The sequence below is a fragment of the Oryza brachyantha genome, chromosome 3 (assembly GCF_000231095.2).
Source record: "Oryza brachyantha chromosome 3, ObraRS2, whole genome shotgun sequence".
Taxonomy (NCBI): domain Eukaryota; kingdom Viridiplantae; phylum Streptophyta; class Magnoliopsida; order Poales; family Poaceae; genus Oryza; species Oryza brachyantha.
The window spans coordinates 5,793,331-5,810,824 of record NC_023165.2 but is presented as its reverse complement, the minus strand read 5'-3'; the positions used below and the strand labels follow the sequence as shown (position 1 = coordinate 5,810,824).

At 41.9% G+C, this 17,494-nt stretch overlaps 3 protein-coding genes across 4 annotated transcripts; 1 reads left to right on the top strand and 2 right to left on the bottom strand.

Moving 5' to 3' along the window:
- Positions 1-1,539: 1,539 nt before the first annotated feature.
- On the bottom strand, positions 1,540-6,810 carry LOC102710957. 2 transcript variants are annotated; one of them, XM_006649608.2, is made up of 3 exons: positions 6,451-6,810; positions 2,218-2,333; positions 1,540-2,095 (listed from the first exon to the last, which is right to left on the bottom strand). In XM_006649608.2, the coding sequence occupies exons 1-3, from the start codon at positions 6,577-6,579 to the stop codon at positions 1,690-1,692; spliced, it is 651 nt and encodes a 216-aa protein (XP_006649671.1). In that variant the 5' UTR covers positions 6,580-6,810; the 3' UTR covers positions 1,540-1,689. The 2 variants fall into 2 exon arrangements, with proteins under 2 accessions (XP_006649671.1, XP_040378176.1); XM_040522242.1 differs by having other exon boundaries at positions 2,218-2,358; positions 6,451-6,523.
- A 948-nt stretch (positions 6,811-7,758) lies between these two features.
- LOC102710674 (AP-3 complex subunit sigma) lies at positions 7,759-10,678 on the bottom strand. Its single transcript, XM_006649607.3, has 7 exons — positions 10,252-10,678; positions 9,997-10,039; positions 9,850-9,911; positions 9,355-9,451; positions 8,843-8,913; positions 8,172-8,263; positions 7,759-8,086 (listed from the first exon to the last, which is right to left on the bottom strand). Exons 1-7 carry the CDS (start codon positions 10,318-10,320, stop codon positions 8,020-8,022), a joined length of 501 nt encoding a protein of 166 aa, XP_006649670.1. The 5' UTR covers positions 10,321-10,678; the 3' UTR covers positions 7,759-8,019.
- A 3,272-nt stretch (positions 10,679-13,950) lies between these two features.
- On the top strand, positions 13,951-16,294 carry LOC102710384 (uncharacterized protein At1g01500-like). Its single transcript, XM_040522348.1, has 3 exons — positions 13,951-14,178; positions 14,877-15,603; positions 15,706-16,294. Exons 2-3 carry the CDS (start codon positions 14,965-14,967, stop codon positions 15,958-15,960), a joined length of 894 nt encoding a protein of 297 aa, XP_040378282.1. The 5' UTR covers positions 13,951-14,178; positions 14,877-14,964; the 3' UTR covers positions 15,961-16,294.
- The last annotated feature ends 1,200 nt before the right edge of the window (positions 16,295-17,494 follow it).

The window sequence follows — 17,494 nt, the reverse complement described above, 5'->3', positions numbered from 1 at the left end:
AATACTGAAGTATTACTTTGTCCAATGCACATGGTTTATACTAGTATATCCATAGGGAATACCTTTAGTCAGTGATGTAAAAGAAAAGAAGGAAAAGAAAGGGTGATCGATTTGATCAGATTCTTCAGGTCATGGGCGGGGGCGCAAAATTAGCTGTTGGTGCAGAGAAGAGGAAGACAGCAAGCAAGTAAAAAGAAGAGCACGGAAAGGTTAAGACAAGGGCAAGTGGAGGTCACTCACTTTGATAGAATGGCATGTTACATACATATAAAAAAGAATGCTGTAACAATGTGTCCTTGGGGAATAAAAGTGCAGCAGCAGCAGTAGCAGTAGCAGTAGCAAGTACTAGTAGTAGCAAGGAATAATGTCTCGAGGCATTTCTGAGCGGCCAAGTGACACAAAAAGAAAAGAGCAAGAAACCAGTATAGTAGCATGAGACCATGTACCTACTCCATCCAGTGTTCCCTGATTCCAAGCTGATTGCATCAAGACTGGAGAGCTCATGCCCTTCCAATGGCCAGCTTCCAATACATGCATAGATCTAGCTAGGCAATCACAAAGCCACAAAGGTCTGAAGGAGAGCCACGTCATGCACAGGAAGCCCTGTCTCCTGCTTGATTATTCGTAGGCATCCTCCCTGACCACTCGAGGGTGTACTGTTTGTCTCTGTAGCAAGTAGTAGGACTCAGATATTTGGGATCAATGGTGCATTCGATTGTGCTGTATTCGAGTGAGCTCTGAAGTTTTCATCTCTGATGAGACTTGGGCTTTGGTTCGCTCCTATTTCATGGATGGCATGTAGAATTGAGTCGAGTTCAAACAATCGAACGCCTGCAAAACTGTACTGTGATGGAGTTGTTTCAAATTTTCAATGGATCATTCTACTAGATACGTAGTCCTGTAGATTCGCACTCGATGTATTTGTTCAAACCATGCATGAAAAGAACTTGCGGTTTGTCCTTTTTATAAATTTGGTTCCAAGCCCTCGTATGATGCCCAGGACACACTGATATGTGATGTGGTTCATACTTTAATCATGATCCATGTCGACAAGGTCACCTTTTTTTTTCCCTGTAACTGCAGCAATGCTTTGACCAATTGACGTCACCAAACTGATCACTTAGGCCAGCTTTAGCAGACAGCGCGATGCTAATTGTATTCTAATATTGTGCCTGTACTGTACTGGAGGAACCATACCAATGCCATATATTCTGTCATATGTAAGGCAACGTTGCTGCAATGCTCCCTGCCAATTCTGAAATACTTAAAAAAAATCCTAGTATGATGATGGTGATTCTGACGCCTGAAATTTGAACCCCTGAATTCCCATATTGCCGAAAAGAAGTTGATGGGCCTCAGATGCATCCTGGGAGCTAATGGCTCAACTGGGCCATATGAACTGTCTTCAAAGACTTTCAACATCAGGCGAACCTGATACACAAACTGTCTTCGCAGGCTTTCAAAATCAGGCGAACCTGATACATTTACTGATCGCATATACGCCCATTTGTCTCCTGATAAATAAGAGAAGCTGAAGCAAGGGGCAACATGAACTCATACCCATGATATCGATTTTCATGGTTCAAAATTCAAATGAAAAAAATGCACCTCTCGAGCAGTAGATGTAAACTAAATCATTTTTCTAGTGTTAATAAGAAATATAACATCATAATGGAAGATTGCATGATGTTAACCAAACCCAGGAGGCACATCAGGATCCTCTTCATCGTCCCCAGGGCAGCTAACGGCATTGGGCTCACCTTCATTTGGTTTCACTTGGTTATGATTCTCCATATTTGGTGGCTGCTGCTGCTGCTGTGTTGCCATGATGTTGCTGCGCTGATGGTCACTGAAACCAAATCCCGGTGGTTCCTCTGGATCATCGTCTTCTAGATGGACTGCAACAGAAGTTGATGCTTTTGCTGGGGAAACTTGTTCCTCTTTGGGATTCCTCTTCGGCTTCTTTGGAGAGCCCTGCTGCTGCTCAGGGTTCATCATCCTATTGTAGACTGCTTCAACAGTTCCTCGGATATCAGTTTCATTTGATTGGATGACAGCCCATATCTCGTCTGAGATTTGACCCATTATTTTGCTCCTGGTTTGAAATCACGTCAACAATAACATATTCAGTTACTGATATCTAGTCCACTCTAGGCAAAAGCAAAGATAAAGAAAGAGTACTCGTAAAGAAAAAACACATATAGTTGCTCAGCTTACCCAATATCTTGGTAAATCGCATCAGAAAGATCTTTTAGTTTTAATTTTTCAGAGCCATCTTCATTTATTACCACTGACTGCTTCACCTCAGCAATTATATTTCTGCGTAGCACCTCCTGCATGAAAATAAGTTGCCACCAACTTATACAAATGCACAGCATTAGGTCTTATCCAGTCCACAACCATGCGCTATTAGGCCACAAGTATGCAAATCAAAGTAAGACATACTAAGCTTGGCTAACCATGTATACTTGCTATATTATAAACTCATAAAGTGATAGAACTGCACAGCATTTATGACTTAACTGGCTCATTCCTGTATGCTATTAGGCCACATTATGTAAATAAAAGCGATACTGAGATTTCAGCCATGTTTGCAGCATTGTGTTTGTTAGCTGCCTGCTGTTGGCAACTATAGGCAATGAGAAATGATATGATTTTTAGAGATATTTTGATTAAATCCCCTCTCAATATCCCTTTTCGAATGATATGTTGTCTTTTGTAGTGGAGAATGTTGCTGAATGAAGAAGAGAGAACAATCTTGGATGAATGGGTTAAGGCTCCAGATGTTTTCCAGAAGTCTTCAGAATGGAAGAATGGGAATTGGCTGACAGTGCATTCCCTTTTGCTGTTCGTCTTCTTGTCCTAGAAGCTCAGTTTAGATGCTCAGTTTTGTGGTGGTGTTCTTAGTTTGACCTTATCTTCTACGTTGTCTAGAGTTTGCTACTAACTGTCTGTATGCTCATCCTTGTAAAACCGGTATCCCCGGTGCTCTAAAAACTTTGACGTTTGTGGCTTTAATGAAAAGCAGTGCATGATATGCCTTTAGAAAGAAACATAATGCTATATGATGCCAAAAATATTATTAAAACTTCTATACTCTAGGATATAACTCTTTTTTACAGTTGCAGAATGCATTTACTATAATGGGAACATGTATACAGTTGTGGGGTACATTTATTATATCATGGGAACACGTTTACACTCAAAGGGGTGGGGTGCTACTAGCGTCTTGGGGACTAGTTTCCTTTTCCGTATAAATAACAATGAAGGTATGCCTAGAAGGATAAAGGGAATCAGTTAAAATGCACCGAAAAGGTTGAAAGGGCCATGGGCATTAGGCCCAAAAGTAAGAACATGACTGCAACTTTCTGGGCTATGATTTGCTTCCAAGTATATGGTATCAAATGATACTATCTTCAACCTCCAATTGGGCACTTGGTTCCTCAATCAATTCATTGTTACAGCTCTACTACACACTTATGTTTTATTATCTATAAAAATGCATACCTTCTATATAAGTATAACCCACAAACTGCAGTTAACTTATGGCTATAAAGAAGCCCTCGTGTTGAGCCACGTCATCACAATTCTTTCAGTCATTAGCTGGAGATTTCCTCCATATAAACCATTGGATCAACTCTACACACATGTACTTTGCAATTCTAGCTCATGTTTATGGCCCAATCCAGCCACACTAGTATAGTAGAAAGAAAAGCCAACAATGTATTATTTCCAATTCCATACACCAAAACTAGAAAACACTAGAAAAACGGTGTGCCTGTTGGTGTCCACAATGTTTTCTGACCTGTTCATCTTATTTAATGGGCTTTTAATTTGAGGCTCCTAGAGGCTGATAAACTGAACAGTTAATAGGCTTCTTAGCGTAACGTTGGATATTGGCCCCTGCAGTGGGGCCTCCCCTTTCTTCGCAGGTCAGCCGCACTTATTTTTGTCAGCATTGAATTGACCAGTGCTCTATATGGGACTGATGTTTAATTTTCGGAAGCTAAAGGACCAAATTGTTTCGGTTGAGCACCACAATTACCAACTTGTGGCAATACTTTGTATCATGTAGGATTGAAGGAATGATCCTTGACTTGTGACAATACTTTGTTACTTGTAGGATCAAAGACTTTATTACATATAGTATTATTAAAGGATGTTGGAAAGAGCATCTCCAGCAGCTTCCTTAAAAACTCATTCCCTATATCTCCATATAGTGATCATCCCTAAAAGATTCCACCCCTATATCTCATCACTCTCCAGCAGATTCACCAAATTTCATTCCCACATAGGAGATGGACCTGTATCCCTCGCATATGGGAGATAGTGAGTGAATAGGGTCCTGTTAGCAACCCGCCAGTGGCCCAGCCCATACCCAGCCCATACAGCCCAGAAGAGAAACACAGTCTAACAGGAAGTATAGTGGGCCCGAGTGGGTGTCGCATTGAGTTGTTGCTAAGTAGCTCAAAGGGCTGAGCCTATAAATTGTACTAAACCTTCGGTCTGAGGGTGAAGAATCAGAAAAGCCATTTCGAATTCCATCTCTCTCTTCTCTGTTCTTCCTGCTCTATTCTTCTCGCGTTTTGCTCTATCTCCGATTTGTCTCTCTCTCTCTCTCTCTCAACCCACTATCCAGCATGCCACTAACAGGTCCCCTGAAAGGCTGAAATAGGAAAGCATATGTGGCATCTGCTGGAGCTTTTTTTTTTCTTCACCTTTCCAAAAATTTGGTTATAGGGCACCATATAGGACAAATGCTGGAGATTCTTTAGTTTCATTGAGCATTGTCCGAAAACTTCATTCACAACAATATGGTTTTTATTAATTTTACATGGGAATAATGATTATCAATGTGAGATTGTTGTCCTTTATTTTGTGCGATATGTATTATTTTGTCGTATGTAAGTAAATAACCAAATAGGGCTTATATATGCATATATATATCTTAAAAGTCCCCACATTCAAATTTATACATGTATTTTTGAGATTTATTTTCTTTGATAAACATAAATGTCATAAGCCTATATATAATAAGAATAAGTCATATACCTTAATTACTTATCCTACCAAATTACTACAGTAGCTCAGTTGCTTTTTTAAGAGTGAGCTCAGTTGGATTTAAGTCCAGTATATCATGCATGAGCATGAGGTGTTAGGCTGAAATCTACCAAACGGAATTAAGATATCTTTTGGGCGACCCATGTGTGAGCAGAGTAGCTTGGCATGGCCCAGCTAGCGTGAGCATGAGTAGGCTCATTGCCCCAGTCGGCTGGTGTGCGCATACACAACTAGCGCATACTGTGCATCAAATAGGAAATGACATGTCAGCAAATTGATAGGACTAAATTGGCCACCAGCTTAAGATAATTAGATAGTGCTACTACAAGAAAAAAAGCCAGCTGTACTGCTTGCTGAACGGAGTAAAATTAAGGACACAGCACTTTCATCAGACAATTTCTGATGATATTAATCACCTGGTAAAGTGGTAATCAATGTGAATCATTTATGAATAACAAATGTGCAACCCCCTCCTCACATTCATATGTCAATAGATGACTATACAAGACCCGCGAGGTTACCAAAAAAATGTAGTGACTTCCTTATGCACCAAAATTTCTCCCTACATATTATCAAGTTATAAATGCATTGCTGCAGTTATGTGCAAATGATTACACTATATATAAAACTTGAATCATGTAGTCCTTATTTTAATATTTTATAGAAAAGGTTTTTTTTTTTACCCGGCCTCTATATCCAACCAGATATATGTGGTCTTTTTAAATTGGGAACTTAGCCCTTCAAATAACCCAACTTAAAATTAGCTCCTATGGAGATTTGAATTCAGGACCATGGGTGCTACTCAAGTCACTGCAACCACTAGGCTCCTTTCGCTAGTCCCGGTAATTCATGAAAACAAACTTGCTCAGAGCATGCATTCACACCAACTTATAAAACTTAGCACAAGGAACACACATTGAATTTCACCTGAAGTTGCGATATTGCAGAGTGATCTAGGTTAAATCCACAGTCCCTATGAATGACCTACATAGCAACATCCAAACCCCCAACCCCAATCGGCTATAATGTCAGTAACCCCACAACAGGAAACCAAATGCTCAATACAAACATACCAAAGGCAGGATCAATGGGATCAATGCAATTCCCAAAGAGGGTTCGCTTCAATCTAGAGCGGCACATTACAGCAAATCCTACCGTATCGTACCAACCACGCTAGTTCTACCCTCTAGCCACCGAGTCCAATCTCTTGTATAAACACAAACAGTTAAGAATCAGGTAATAACAGCCCACCGAAGAATTTCGAGAAAAAAGGAGTGTGTTTTTACACGCCGAAGGCACCGCCCACACCGGAGCACGAACCGGATGAACGAAATAGCGTGATTGCGATGCAAATACCATTGGGAGGGGGCGCGTACGAGGGGAACTTACGTTGTCCTTGACCTTGCGGATGATGGCGCGGCGGAGGCCGTCGAAGTCTCCATCGTCCTTGAGCCGCCCCACCACCTCCGCCGACGGCAGCTCTCGCCGCATGTCTAACCCTCGGCGGAGATCGCTCATGGGAGCGGAGTGGAGCAGCGGCTCCAAGCCTCGGACCCTGCAAAATTGGGGATTCCGGGGAGAGCGAGAGCGAGAGCGAAACCTGCGAATCGCCGCCGCTCGAGATACCGAGTACGAGAAGCTCGCGCTACATGCGATTCCGAGCGCGAGAAACTTGCGATACCTCGCCGGTTCGCCGCCGAGGCGGAGAGGAAGAGAATTTGGGGGAATAGGCCTGCTCTGAGATTTGTGCGGGAGAAGTATTGCCGTACAGGGACAGGTGTAGCGGACATCGCTTGTAATCGCGGTCTATTTTTAGGTCTTGTTTAGTTTTAAAATTTTTTTTCCAAAAACATCGCATCGAATTTTTGGACATCTAAATAAAGCATTAAATATAGATGAACCAAAAAACTAATTTCATAGTTATGGAAGAAATCTTGAGACGAATCTTTTGAGCCTAATTAGCACATGATTAGCCATAAGTACTACAGTAACCAACATGTACTAATGACGGATTAATTAGGCTCAAAAGATTCGTTTCGCGGTTTCTAGGCTAGCCGTGAAATTCGTTTTTTCATTCGTGTCCGAAAACCCCTTCCGACATCCGATCAAACATTTGACGTGACACTTCTTCCAAAAACTTTCTCAATCTAAACACCACCTTAGACGGATAGTGTCACAAAATTACGGATTCAGGAGGTGTTTAGATTGAGAAAATTTTTTGGAGAAGTGTCACATCAAATGTTTGACCGGATGTCGAAAGATGTTTTCGGACACGAATGAAAAAACGAATTTTACGGCTAGCCTGGAAACCGCGAGACGAATCTTTTGAGCCTAATTAATCCGTCATTAACACATGTTGGTTATGGCTAATCATGAACTAATTAGGCTAATTAGGCTCAAAAGATTCGTCTCAATATTTCTTCCGTAAGTGTGCAATTAGTTTTTTGGTTTATCTATATTTAATGTTTTATTTAGATATCCAAAAATTCAATATGATGTTTTGAAAAAAAAATTTAGGAACTAACCAAGGCCTCAGAAAACAGCACAGTGAGAACAATGCATCGGTTATCTATCTCAAACCGTGTATTGTGTGAGATTTGCACGTCTTCCAATGAATAACACCATTGCAAGTTTGCATCACAAACTGCTGGAGTGCTGGGGAGATCATCAGCAGAACGAGAGCTATGTATTATTTTGTTTAGGAGGCATGATACTTCAATTTGCAATTAATCGGCAAGCATAGCCAGATAATTCAGGGGCCGAAGAATTCACGTTTCAGGTTACACCTTACAATTTCATGCTGGAACAGATGAATCTACGCCATGACGATTACAAGTTCTTGTCAAACGGTAGATGCTCAAGACTTCGGAGAACTGCAGAGGTAGAATATGCAATCGATCGGATTTCTTCTATCATGCATTGAACGTTTGTCCATAAAATAAGTGAAGCTCTAACGGCTCAACGGCTGAAACGCTCTGAAATTGACTTCGGTATGATGCTAGTTGTATTTGACTGTTTTTCCAGCCTGCGTAAAGAAAATGAGAACTTTTAGGATTACACATAAACATGCACACATTATATGCAAGGAAAAGGCAACGGGGAGTAAGAACCTTGCAATCTCTTCTACAGATCTCATTATTTGCTCTGAACTTGTTTCAATCACTTGTCCCCCAAGTATCATTTCATCCAAAATTGTATGCAGCTGCATTATATATTGCAATTAGCCTAATAAGATGGTGATTATCTTTAAGTATCAATAATCATCACTATAACACTTTGGAAGCAGTGGGTAGCAACACCATAGCAATCGTTACAATTTGATCTTATTGATTGATGGTAGCATCAGCAAAAGTTGACCTAGCCCCTAGCTCTCTTTCTGTAACAGATTTCCTACGTTACTGTTTTCTAAATCATTTGGATACTAATAAAACAATATTGGCTCCCATCGTTTCGCTTTTTAGAGTAATAAGCGAAAACGCCTTTTTGCAAACGAAAAATAGTTTATAGGTAAGACTTTTATATATGTGTCCATAGCGACTTAAAAGTGAAATGTGTAAAACAAACAATGATGAAAAAACCACAAAATTAAGTCCAAAACTAAGTTCTAAAATTCAAATTTTAGTTTATAAGCAGTTGCAACTGCGAAACGATGGGAGCCATTAGCTCTCTCTTATAAAGGTCCATAAGCATGCTTGTTAATTTGACCAATTTATATTCTTCGAGCTTGGGGCTCAATGGAGCATATCCAGAGTAAATAATCAGATCGTGAGAAACAATGTACCTTGTTGAAATTAAATACGATGTCAAGCTCACATACATTCTTGAAGCATCTGTCCAATGTTTCGACAAAAACTGTGCACAAGATAAACTTTCTACAGATTAATCGATCTGCTGGAATCAAAGCTGATAAAAAGTAGAGTCAAGGTGGGCTTAACAGAAGAGAAACGAGAACCAAGCATTGTACACACAAAGAATACATGTTGAGGGAATTTCAAGAGCAGCAAGTCATAAATTATTGGAGGAATGATAAATAATAATAAATAGTAGTGTATGAACACCAAAACTGAAATAAGTGCCACAGTATTAACACAAACAAGCATAGCATACATTACAACAAACATTTAGCAAGACAAGTCACACAACTGAACAAGTCTGTAGTAACATTGCACATGAACATAACAGTTATTTAGTTATGCAAGTGTAAATCCCATCTGTTTGGTTTTTGTCATGTCATAAGAACCCAGCGGTTTAAGTATCTGAATAAACGATTACATCAATAAAGCGCTAGGTTACCTTGTACAAGATCAAGCACAGCAAGTTCATTCTCAGAGCTATCAAAGACAAAAACAAAGTACAGTGTGGCCAAATGCTTGTAGACCAGTTTCGCTCCCTGCAAATGAAAACAAGACAACCAGACTTCCTGACCATCATGCTACCATAAGTAATGTTATTTATTCCCCAGTAAAGTTTCTCAATTTGACTCATGTAGAAGAGAAAAGGTAAATATCAAGTAAACGATAAACTTATACCACCCTCAGATTTTTGCAGCAAGGAAAAGTAAAGAAATCGTCAACATTTTTCTTCCTTTCCTCTACAAGGATCTTCCAAGCATTTACAATTGCATACAGATTAAGTAAAAGTCTGAGATAGTAGCAGGCTATAAAACAAAAGAGAGAGATCAACTGACATTAGAGCAAGGAGACTCCAAAAATTCCCATGTCAGTTCCAGCATGGTCTCTCTTTTGCATAAGATCTGTTACTAGATCAGTCTTGGAGAGGGTTCATTACCGGTCCAAAGATTGCATCAACCTTGACGAAATTGCTCACGCTGTCCGGCCTTGCAGACAATACTGCAAAAGGTGCTTCGCAGATCAAGCATATCATCTTATACAAAGAGGAAAAACTACAGGAAAACGGACTGCGCGCGATACATACGCTGGAAGACGCCGCGGACGAGGTCCTGATGCTTCTCGGGGGGCTGCATACAACAAACAATTTGTGAAACTTAGAACAGAATATGAGCTCCGGGGAGCATATTCGCCAGACGCATTTCAACAAGCATGTAAGCGGCAATTGGTCTGATGGGTGGGGATTGGGAAATTGATGCAGCACTGGGCGAAGATGGCATCGACAACGACAGCAGAAGAGGAGGAGATGATGGCGAATCCGCGAATGGCGCAGGGTCAGAACCTGGAAGCTGTAGAACTTGAGGAGGCGGGGCTTCCCCTGCGTGTTCATCACCATCACCGCCTGGATCATGGCCCCCGGAGAGAAGGAAGAGGCGAGAAACTCGCGATGCGGCTAGATCCGCCCACGCTGCCACACGAGCAGCGCGCCCACGAGCTCCGGCAACGCCGCCGAGTCCTCGCGCCGACGGAAGACCGACGAGCTTCCGCGCCGCCGCAAAGGCCCCCCGTCGACCAGCTCTGGCGCTGCCACCGACCCCCGCCCCTCCGACGAGGTCCGGCCGGCCCCGTCGTGCCTCCAGCCGCGCGGTCCTCCTGCTCGTTTCGCCCGCCGTCCACTTGGGCCGCCCGCTCGCCCGCGGAGAGAGGCGCCACGGGTTACTTCTACCTTTCCGATGGACTACCGAGTTCCGACTTCCGACCCCAAGCGGTGGGGGGCACGGACGGTTTTCGCCATATTTAGCTCCAATTAAAGCCTTAGTTTCTAAAAACATCACATTGAATTATTGGACACCTAAATAAAACATGAACCAAAAAAACTAATTACACAGTTATTTAAAAAATCTTGAGACAAATCTTTTGAGACTAATTAATCTATGATTAGCCATAAGTGCTACAGTACTAACATGTGCTAATGACGAATTAATTAGGCTCAAAAGATTTGTCTCGTGGTTTTTAGGCTAGCCGTGAAATTCGTTTTTTTATTCATGTCCGAAAACCACTTCCGACATACAGTCAAACGTTCGATGATGTTTCTGCCAAAAAATTTTGGCAACTAAACACCCCCTTACTGTTACAGATTTTAACTTCTCGAAAACCATTTGAAATTTGCCTGCCTCGAGATCTGCTTTTGCCCCATTTCGAAAGCTCAAAATTTCGTGGTTTTGAACTCGTTTCCATACAAAACGTGAACTCGGTGCTCCGGAAGAATTAGGAGATGACCTAGAAACGTAATTTCAATTTTGAAACTTAATTTATATATGAATTTAGAGGTTTGTATATCATAGTCTATTTTTTGTCATCTCGTTCATTTTTATCGATTATTGCGCAAACAATAAATCGTGCTGAGACTTATGGAATTGATTTCAATTCTCGGTTTGTCTTTCCTTTCATCACATATCACACCACTTCTTTTTTTTTTTTCCTTTGTCTAGCCGGACGAACTTGCCTACAAGCATCCTCATGAAGAGGATGGGCATTTAGGGGAAAATGGTCATGTGCGCTTTTTATATGCACTGCGATGTTTTGAATTTTTTTATGTGGTTTTGTATCGACAGTTTACAAAATTCTATAGAAAGTTTGAAATTTTGTCTTGAAAGTTGTAGATTTTTGTGTTGAAAGACATTTATTTTTTTCCACTGGAATTAGAAAAATTGTATTGAAAGTTATAGTAAAAAAATCTATGAAAAGTTTAAATAATTTTATTGAAAACATACGTAAAGATATATCAAAAGTGTCAGTACAAGGTCACCTTGCCCATATTCACCCAGAGCACAAGTAGCATCTTTGAGAAACTCGATTTTGCTATATGAATAAGGTAATTTAGGTGGTGTTTAGATTGAGAAAATTTTTGAGAGAAGAGTCAGTCAAATGTTTGATCGAATGTCGGAAGGGTTTTTGGACATGAATGAAAAAACGAATTTCACGGCTAGCCTAGAAATCGCGAGACGAATCTTTTGAGCCTAATTAATCCGTCATTAGCACATGTTAGTTACTGTAGCACTTATGATTAATCATGAGCTAATTAGGCTCAAAAGATTCGTCTCAAGATTTCTTTCATAACTATGCAATTAGTTTTTTGATTCATCTATATTTAGTGCTTTATTTATGTGTCCAAAAATTTAATGTGATGTTTTTAGAAAAAAATTTTGAGAACTAAACGAGGCCTTACTTAGCAAGTGTTGTGCCCTAAAACCTAAGGCTAGCTTGCCTATTTGAGCGGTTTCATAGGGATATAATGAGACATGTAGGGTGAAGGTGCCAAAAGATTGAACACTTGAGAGGTGAATCCGACGACAAGTAATACGGAGTTTGTTATCTACATTTTAACGCAACATGCGTGAATGTTCTAGCTGTTTTTTTTTACTTGCATAACTGTACAACTTAATTTTTTAAGTATGTTGTTTTTATTTTTTTCATATGAAATATTATTTGTATTTTTTAAACACGTTATAACACACGTGTGATCTTGTTTCAGCCAATTTCAAATATTTTAACAAGACTTAATTTTTCTATTTTTACCTGTTACGACGCACAAGCATTTCACTAGTGTTTTCTACTGTAGAGTTTCGTTCTAGGTCATGGATAGGAGTCCAGTAATTATGATGCGTATGTGCGTGGCGACTGGGGAGTCCATATGCTTGGACTCACTTCCGGTGTTGAAAAGTGTTGTGTGCTAAATTTGCTTTCCGGTAACACATTACTATACGAGGACAAGAGCATAAGGTATGTCATATCAATAATGCTAATAGAGTAAATTCAGTAGCTCAGTGGATAGAGCATTTGTTTTCTTTTTTTCTCGATCTAAAATTTATGCTTCTACCAAGATTTAAACCTAAGATCCTAGTGCTACTCAGGTCATTATAACCACTATGCTATATCCCTTTTACTGAGCGCATTTGTTTCCTAAGAACGAAGTACCACCAACTGATGAATATCTTTTCCTTCTACCATACCACCACCAACTTATAAGATTGCATATGTTACATAAATTTTATTTATCACAGTATTATACTACTTGTCTTGTATCAACAACTTATGAGTTTGTGTATATAGATTTTGGACTTGATTGAAGGCTCAACCGCTCAGGCGTATGACATGCAGTTGTTGAGAAACAAGCTGATGAGAATATGAAAAAAGATGAGTTTTCGGGTTTCTATTTTCTAGTTCGCGAAGTAGTCTGTTTAGAGGAAACTGAAGGTTCCGAGATAAATTGTAGCTCCAAAAGCTCATCCAACCGTGCCTTTATTTTGTATATGAAAGACTAGTTTTATGTTTTGACATAAAAATGCGGCGCCTTCTGTCTTTGACTCCTGCATGGATACAGAAAATATCTATGGTATTTTCCTACGAGATTCTCATATAATTTGATCTTATCCAACATATTGATCTTGGGTATAAGACTATGTGTCTCATTTTGTTTACTGGAAATAAGCTGTAATAGATTTTTTCCCCCAAGATGTGGCGGATATATGATATATATCACCATCAACAAAATTATGTATATGTGGCAGGAAACAGTTGATGGAGACCAGTAAGACTACCATTACCAAGTTCAAGATCCTGGACACTATGTGGGGGCTATACTCCTTTTGTTTCCAGCCACCTAAATTCTTCTTGACCTTTGAAAATGAATTCTACTGGGTAATACAATTTTTAGGCATTTTGCCAAAATGATATCGACATGTCAGAAGCTCAAACCACATAAAAAACAGAGAAACAACAAACGCGCAACTGGTTTCATGTCCTTTTTATGTGTGTGTAGGTGACTGTAAACGAAATACATATGTGAAACTCAATAATAGCTGAGAATTGAACACACATTGAAAGGCCCCAATCAGTTACATATGGACATTTGTTCAGGATGACACATGGAGAAATGATTTTTTTCATTAAAAAAAAGGCAGGAGCAGCTTCCATTTCCATCATGTGCAATTTTATATTTTCTTCAGGTCTGCCAAAGTGCCAAACGGAATTATGCAGTCATGCATGAAGAGGTGGTTTTTGGACTTTCGTGTGCATTGTGTGAGGTGTCAGTTGAGGGATTTACGGGGCTCAATTCCTTCGAGAAATAAATTGGTAATATAATGAATAGGAAAGCTTCTTTTCAGGACTACTAGTCCACTGTTCGTCTATTACTTCCCTAGCAGCGGCACACTGTGTATTGTGTGAAGAGGGAGCCAGGCACCCTTGAGCCTAGGAGCTCAATCTGGTAAGGAATTCTGTCGCTGCCTTGCTCCGTGTTCTTCATGCTGTTATTCCAAAGACATGGAATCCTTGTTTGGGCATGTTTCGGACGATCAGAGTGAAGTTTTTTTCAGATAATGGGTCAGAGTTAAGTTAGAAACTCGAGTTCATTTCCTGTTCTTTGATTCTCCTAAATCTGGTCCTCTTTGCTAGTGGTGGATCAGAGCCTTATGGTTTTTACTTCAGTTGTGTCATCATCATCTTCCTTCATGTTCCATGTTACAAGTACAGTACAAAAGAACTTTTCAGATTGGTTCAGAAGTACTTTATCCATGTTTACAAATGGAAGGGGAATTTGAAAGAAACCTTTACACTGCAGAATTCAGGAATTAGCAGAAGAGTTTGATTTGTTCTGTTAAAGAATATCTTCATTCACGTCCCTTATGCAGAATTCATTAATAGTGTGTCTATTGAATTCAGAAATTAGCTAAGTGTTCGTCTAAGAATATGCTCTCCGTTTCTATGTTTCCGCTGAATCATAAATAAGTCACATGTGTTCATCCGTTCTGGCCTGTACGTAGGATTCGTAGTACATGAGCTGTATCTGTTTCAATGAATTGAACAGTTGTATTCGGATGAAAATTTGACACGGAGCAGTTCATCACAGATTTCTAAAATCTTTCCATCCTAACTCTTTGTCTCTTTTTTTTTTCATCGTTGCAGATGGAATGCCCAAGGATGCTCGTATGCTGAAATCCCCACCCAATCTATCCTCTGATGTGAGCGACTCGGGTCCAAGAATCTTGGAAACATGGGCGAAATTCCGGTAGCTGAAGTCGCCAGGGCCACGCCGGAGCCTTCGTCTTGGCTGAACCTCAAGGTCTTCTTCCTGAGGGTGAGCAGGTGCGAGGTGAACGAGTCCATGGCGGACTCCCTGACCGTCACCCACGCCCCGCTCACCCCTGGCACCGTGCTCGAGGTGAACGGCGGCAGCGTCGTCAGCAGCGGCCACGTGTCTCTCCGCATGGACCGCGCCGGCGCCGTCTCGGAAGGCGGCGGCGGCGCCTGCACCTTCGTCAGCACGGCGGACGTCAGGGTATCCAGGAGCGTGCGGTTCGAGGTCCAGGGCGGAGGCGAGCGGCTCCTCGTCGGGATCCTGGAGACGTGCGACGCCGGCGCGGCGGGCAAGGGCGGCGGCTGGGCGATGAAGTGCCAGGTCGCCGTGCAGCGCGGCTCGGGCCTCCTGAGGCGCGGGAAGGAGACGAAGCCGCCGGTGGTCGAGGTGTACGTCGCCGGCCTGGCCCGGGGCGCCCCGGTCATCTTCACCAAGGCGATGCAGCTGCGGTTCAGGAGGCGGCGCCAGGCCAAGGCCTTCATGGAGCCCATCCCCGAGTGCGGCGAGCCGGCGGAGGACGTGAAAGAAATGCTGCCTCCGAAGCATCAAACAGAGGTAAAAAAAAAAAGTCCAACCTTTTTGCTCCGATGAATTTCCGTTTGCCGTCTTTCTACTTCTTCTTCAACTGAAAATGGGTGAGCTGCACCCTGCATGCAGGCGGCGTCGGAGTACAGGTGCTACAGGCCCGAGCCGGACGGCGGCGACGCCGACTGCGACGGCTACTATGTGAGTCCCGCAGGCGAGGAAGGAGAGGACGGTGACTTCTCATGGTTCACCGCCGGCGTCAGAGTCGGCGTCGGCATCAGCGTCGGCATCTGCCTCGGGATCGGCATCGGCGCCGGTCTCCTGGCCCGCTCGTACCACTCCACCTCGAGGAGCCTGAAAAGCCGGTTGATCTCGAGCCTGCTCTGAACTTCTACCACAATTGGTGCCATTGATCAGTAGTGCGTCAAATATCACTGTCCTTCTGTATTATCATGGATCCTATAGCATTCGCAGCGACGCCAATTTGCTGCTGTGGCCGTGCATATGCTCAAATTTCAGATCCCCTATGTTAGGCTGGGTGGTCCAGTGTATATATCTTTGTACCGTCGTTGATAGAGTGAGATGGAATAGATTATAGATGTTCACTCGTTTTAATACGTTACCAATGTAATTATGAAAGAAACTGAGAAAAATTGACGAGATACATTAGTGTGTTATACCACTTTAGAAACATACACGTCCAAATTTAATCCATTTAAGTCGTGACAAAAATAACAAATTAAAGTTTGATCAGTATACACATATTCATATACATTTTTTTCGTTGTAACTTATAGAAGTTAAATTTGATTTTATATATTTATTTATTAATCTATATCGCACATTAATCTGTTTTGTTAAAAATTATTTTTTTATAACTACTTAGATGATAGGTCAGATGGCACTTCGGTTTACTGGTTTACATACTTGTATAATCAGGCAGCATAAAAAATCAAATCGAGACCCTTAAATCCCATCCACATGGACCAATCGATGGATCAAGATCCCGATGTTGTGAAACTATTTCATTTGAAGACTGTACAAGCCTGTCCCTTCTCGGTTATTATTTGATACGGCTCCTCTTTGGAGCAAATTCAATACTATAGCCAACTGTTGGCTACAATTCATCTAATAGTCAATTCATACAATAACTAGCTACAAAGCATATATTACTAGGTCCCACATATCATGCATACACTGTGTCTTGAAGTTCGTGCTACAGTTGGCTACAAATTTATAGCTCACTGCTCTTCTCTCTTATCTCTTACCTCTTTAAAATATATTTATAGTTGATTTATAGCCCGCTATTATACGGAGTTTTCCATACCATACCAGAGCATGACATGACACACTGGCAAGACAAAATCAGTAGTGAGACAGGCCATGTTATTGGGCTCGTATTCGGCACTGATCGGAAGTAGGCCCAACTTATGTGGGCCAAAACGAGGCCCAGTTTTTTGCGGCAGTAGGTTTGGCCCAAGCTGTCTATCCCCTGTCTCCTGTCGGCTCTGCTGGGCCTGAAAACAAATAAAATAAGAGCAAATAAATTAGTCGTGGCGAATTCTGACCTTTCCTCGGACCTCGGGTGTACACGGGCCCACGCGCAGTGACAGAGAACTCGTGTTAGTGGTCTCCCTCAATCACAGCCGCACCCGTAGCCGCGGCAACGTATAAATAGTGTTCAACTCCGCACGCTCTAGTCTGATTCAGCAACGGCACCGTCGTGGATGGCAATGCGCGTGGAGGAGGAGGCGGAGGCGGAGGAGAGCGCGCCCGCCGCGGCGTTCCTCCGCCGGATCATGGCGTGCGGGCCCAGCGCGTGGAGGGCGCCCACGTCGGCGTCGTCGTCCCTGGTGGCCGCGGAGGCCGGTGGGGTGGAGATCATGTCCGTGCTCCCCGGCTACCAGCGCATTCCGAGCGCG

Bases quoted from the DNA above. Each gene is read 5' to 3' on its own strand.
- LOC102710957 (XM_006649608.2), bottom strand. From the start codon at position 6,579: ATGAGCGATCTCCGCCGAGGGTTAGACATGCGGCGAGAGCTGCCGTCG. The intron at 2,334-6,450 runs GTAAGTTCCCCT...ATTTTCATGCAG, and splicing joins TCCGCAAGGTCAAGGACAAC to GAGGTGCTACGCAGAAATAT. The intron at 2,096-2,217 runs GTAAGCTGAGCA...ATTTCAAACCAG, and splicing joins GCGATTTACCAAGATATTGG to GAGCAAAATAATGGGTCAAA.
- LOC102710674 (XM_006649607.3), bottom strand. From the start codon at position 10,320: ATGATCCAGGCGGTGATGGTGATGAACACGCAGGGGAAGCCCCGCCTC. The intron at 9,452-9,849 runs GTAATGAACCCT...TTTCATTTGCAG, and splicing joins TTGATGCAATCTTTGGACCG to GGAGCGAAACTGGTCTACAA. The intron at 8,087-8,171 runs GTTCTTACTCCC...TTCTTTACGCAG, and splicing joins TCTGTAGAAGAGATTGCAAG to GCTGGAAAAACAGTCAAATA.
- LOC102710384 (XM_040522348.1), top strand. From the start codon at position 14,965: ATGGGCGAAATTCCGGTAGCTGAAGTCGCCAGGGCCACGCCGGAGCCT. The intron at 15,604-15,705 runs GTAAAAAAAAAA...CCCTGCATGCAG, and splicing joins CTCCGAAGCATCAAACAGAG to GCGGCGTCGGAGTACAGGTG.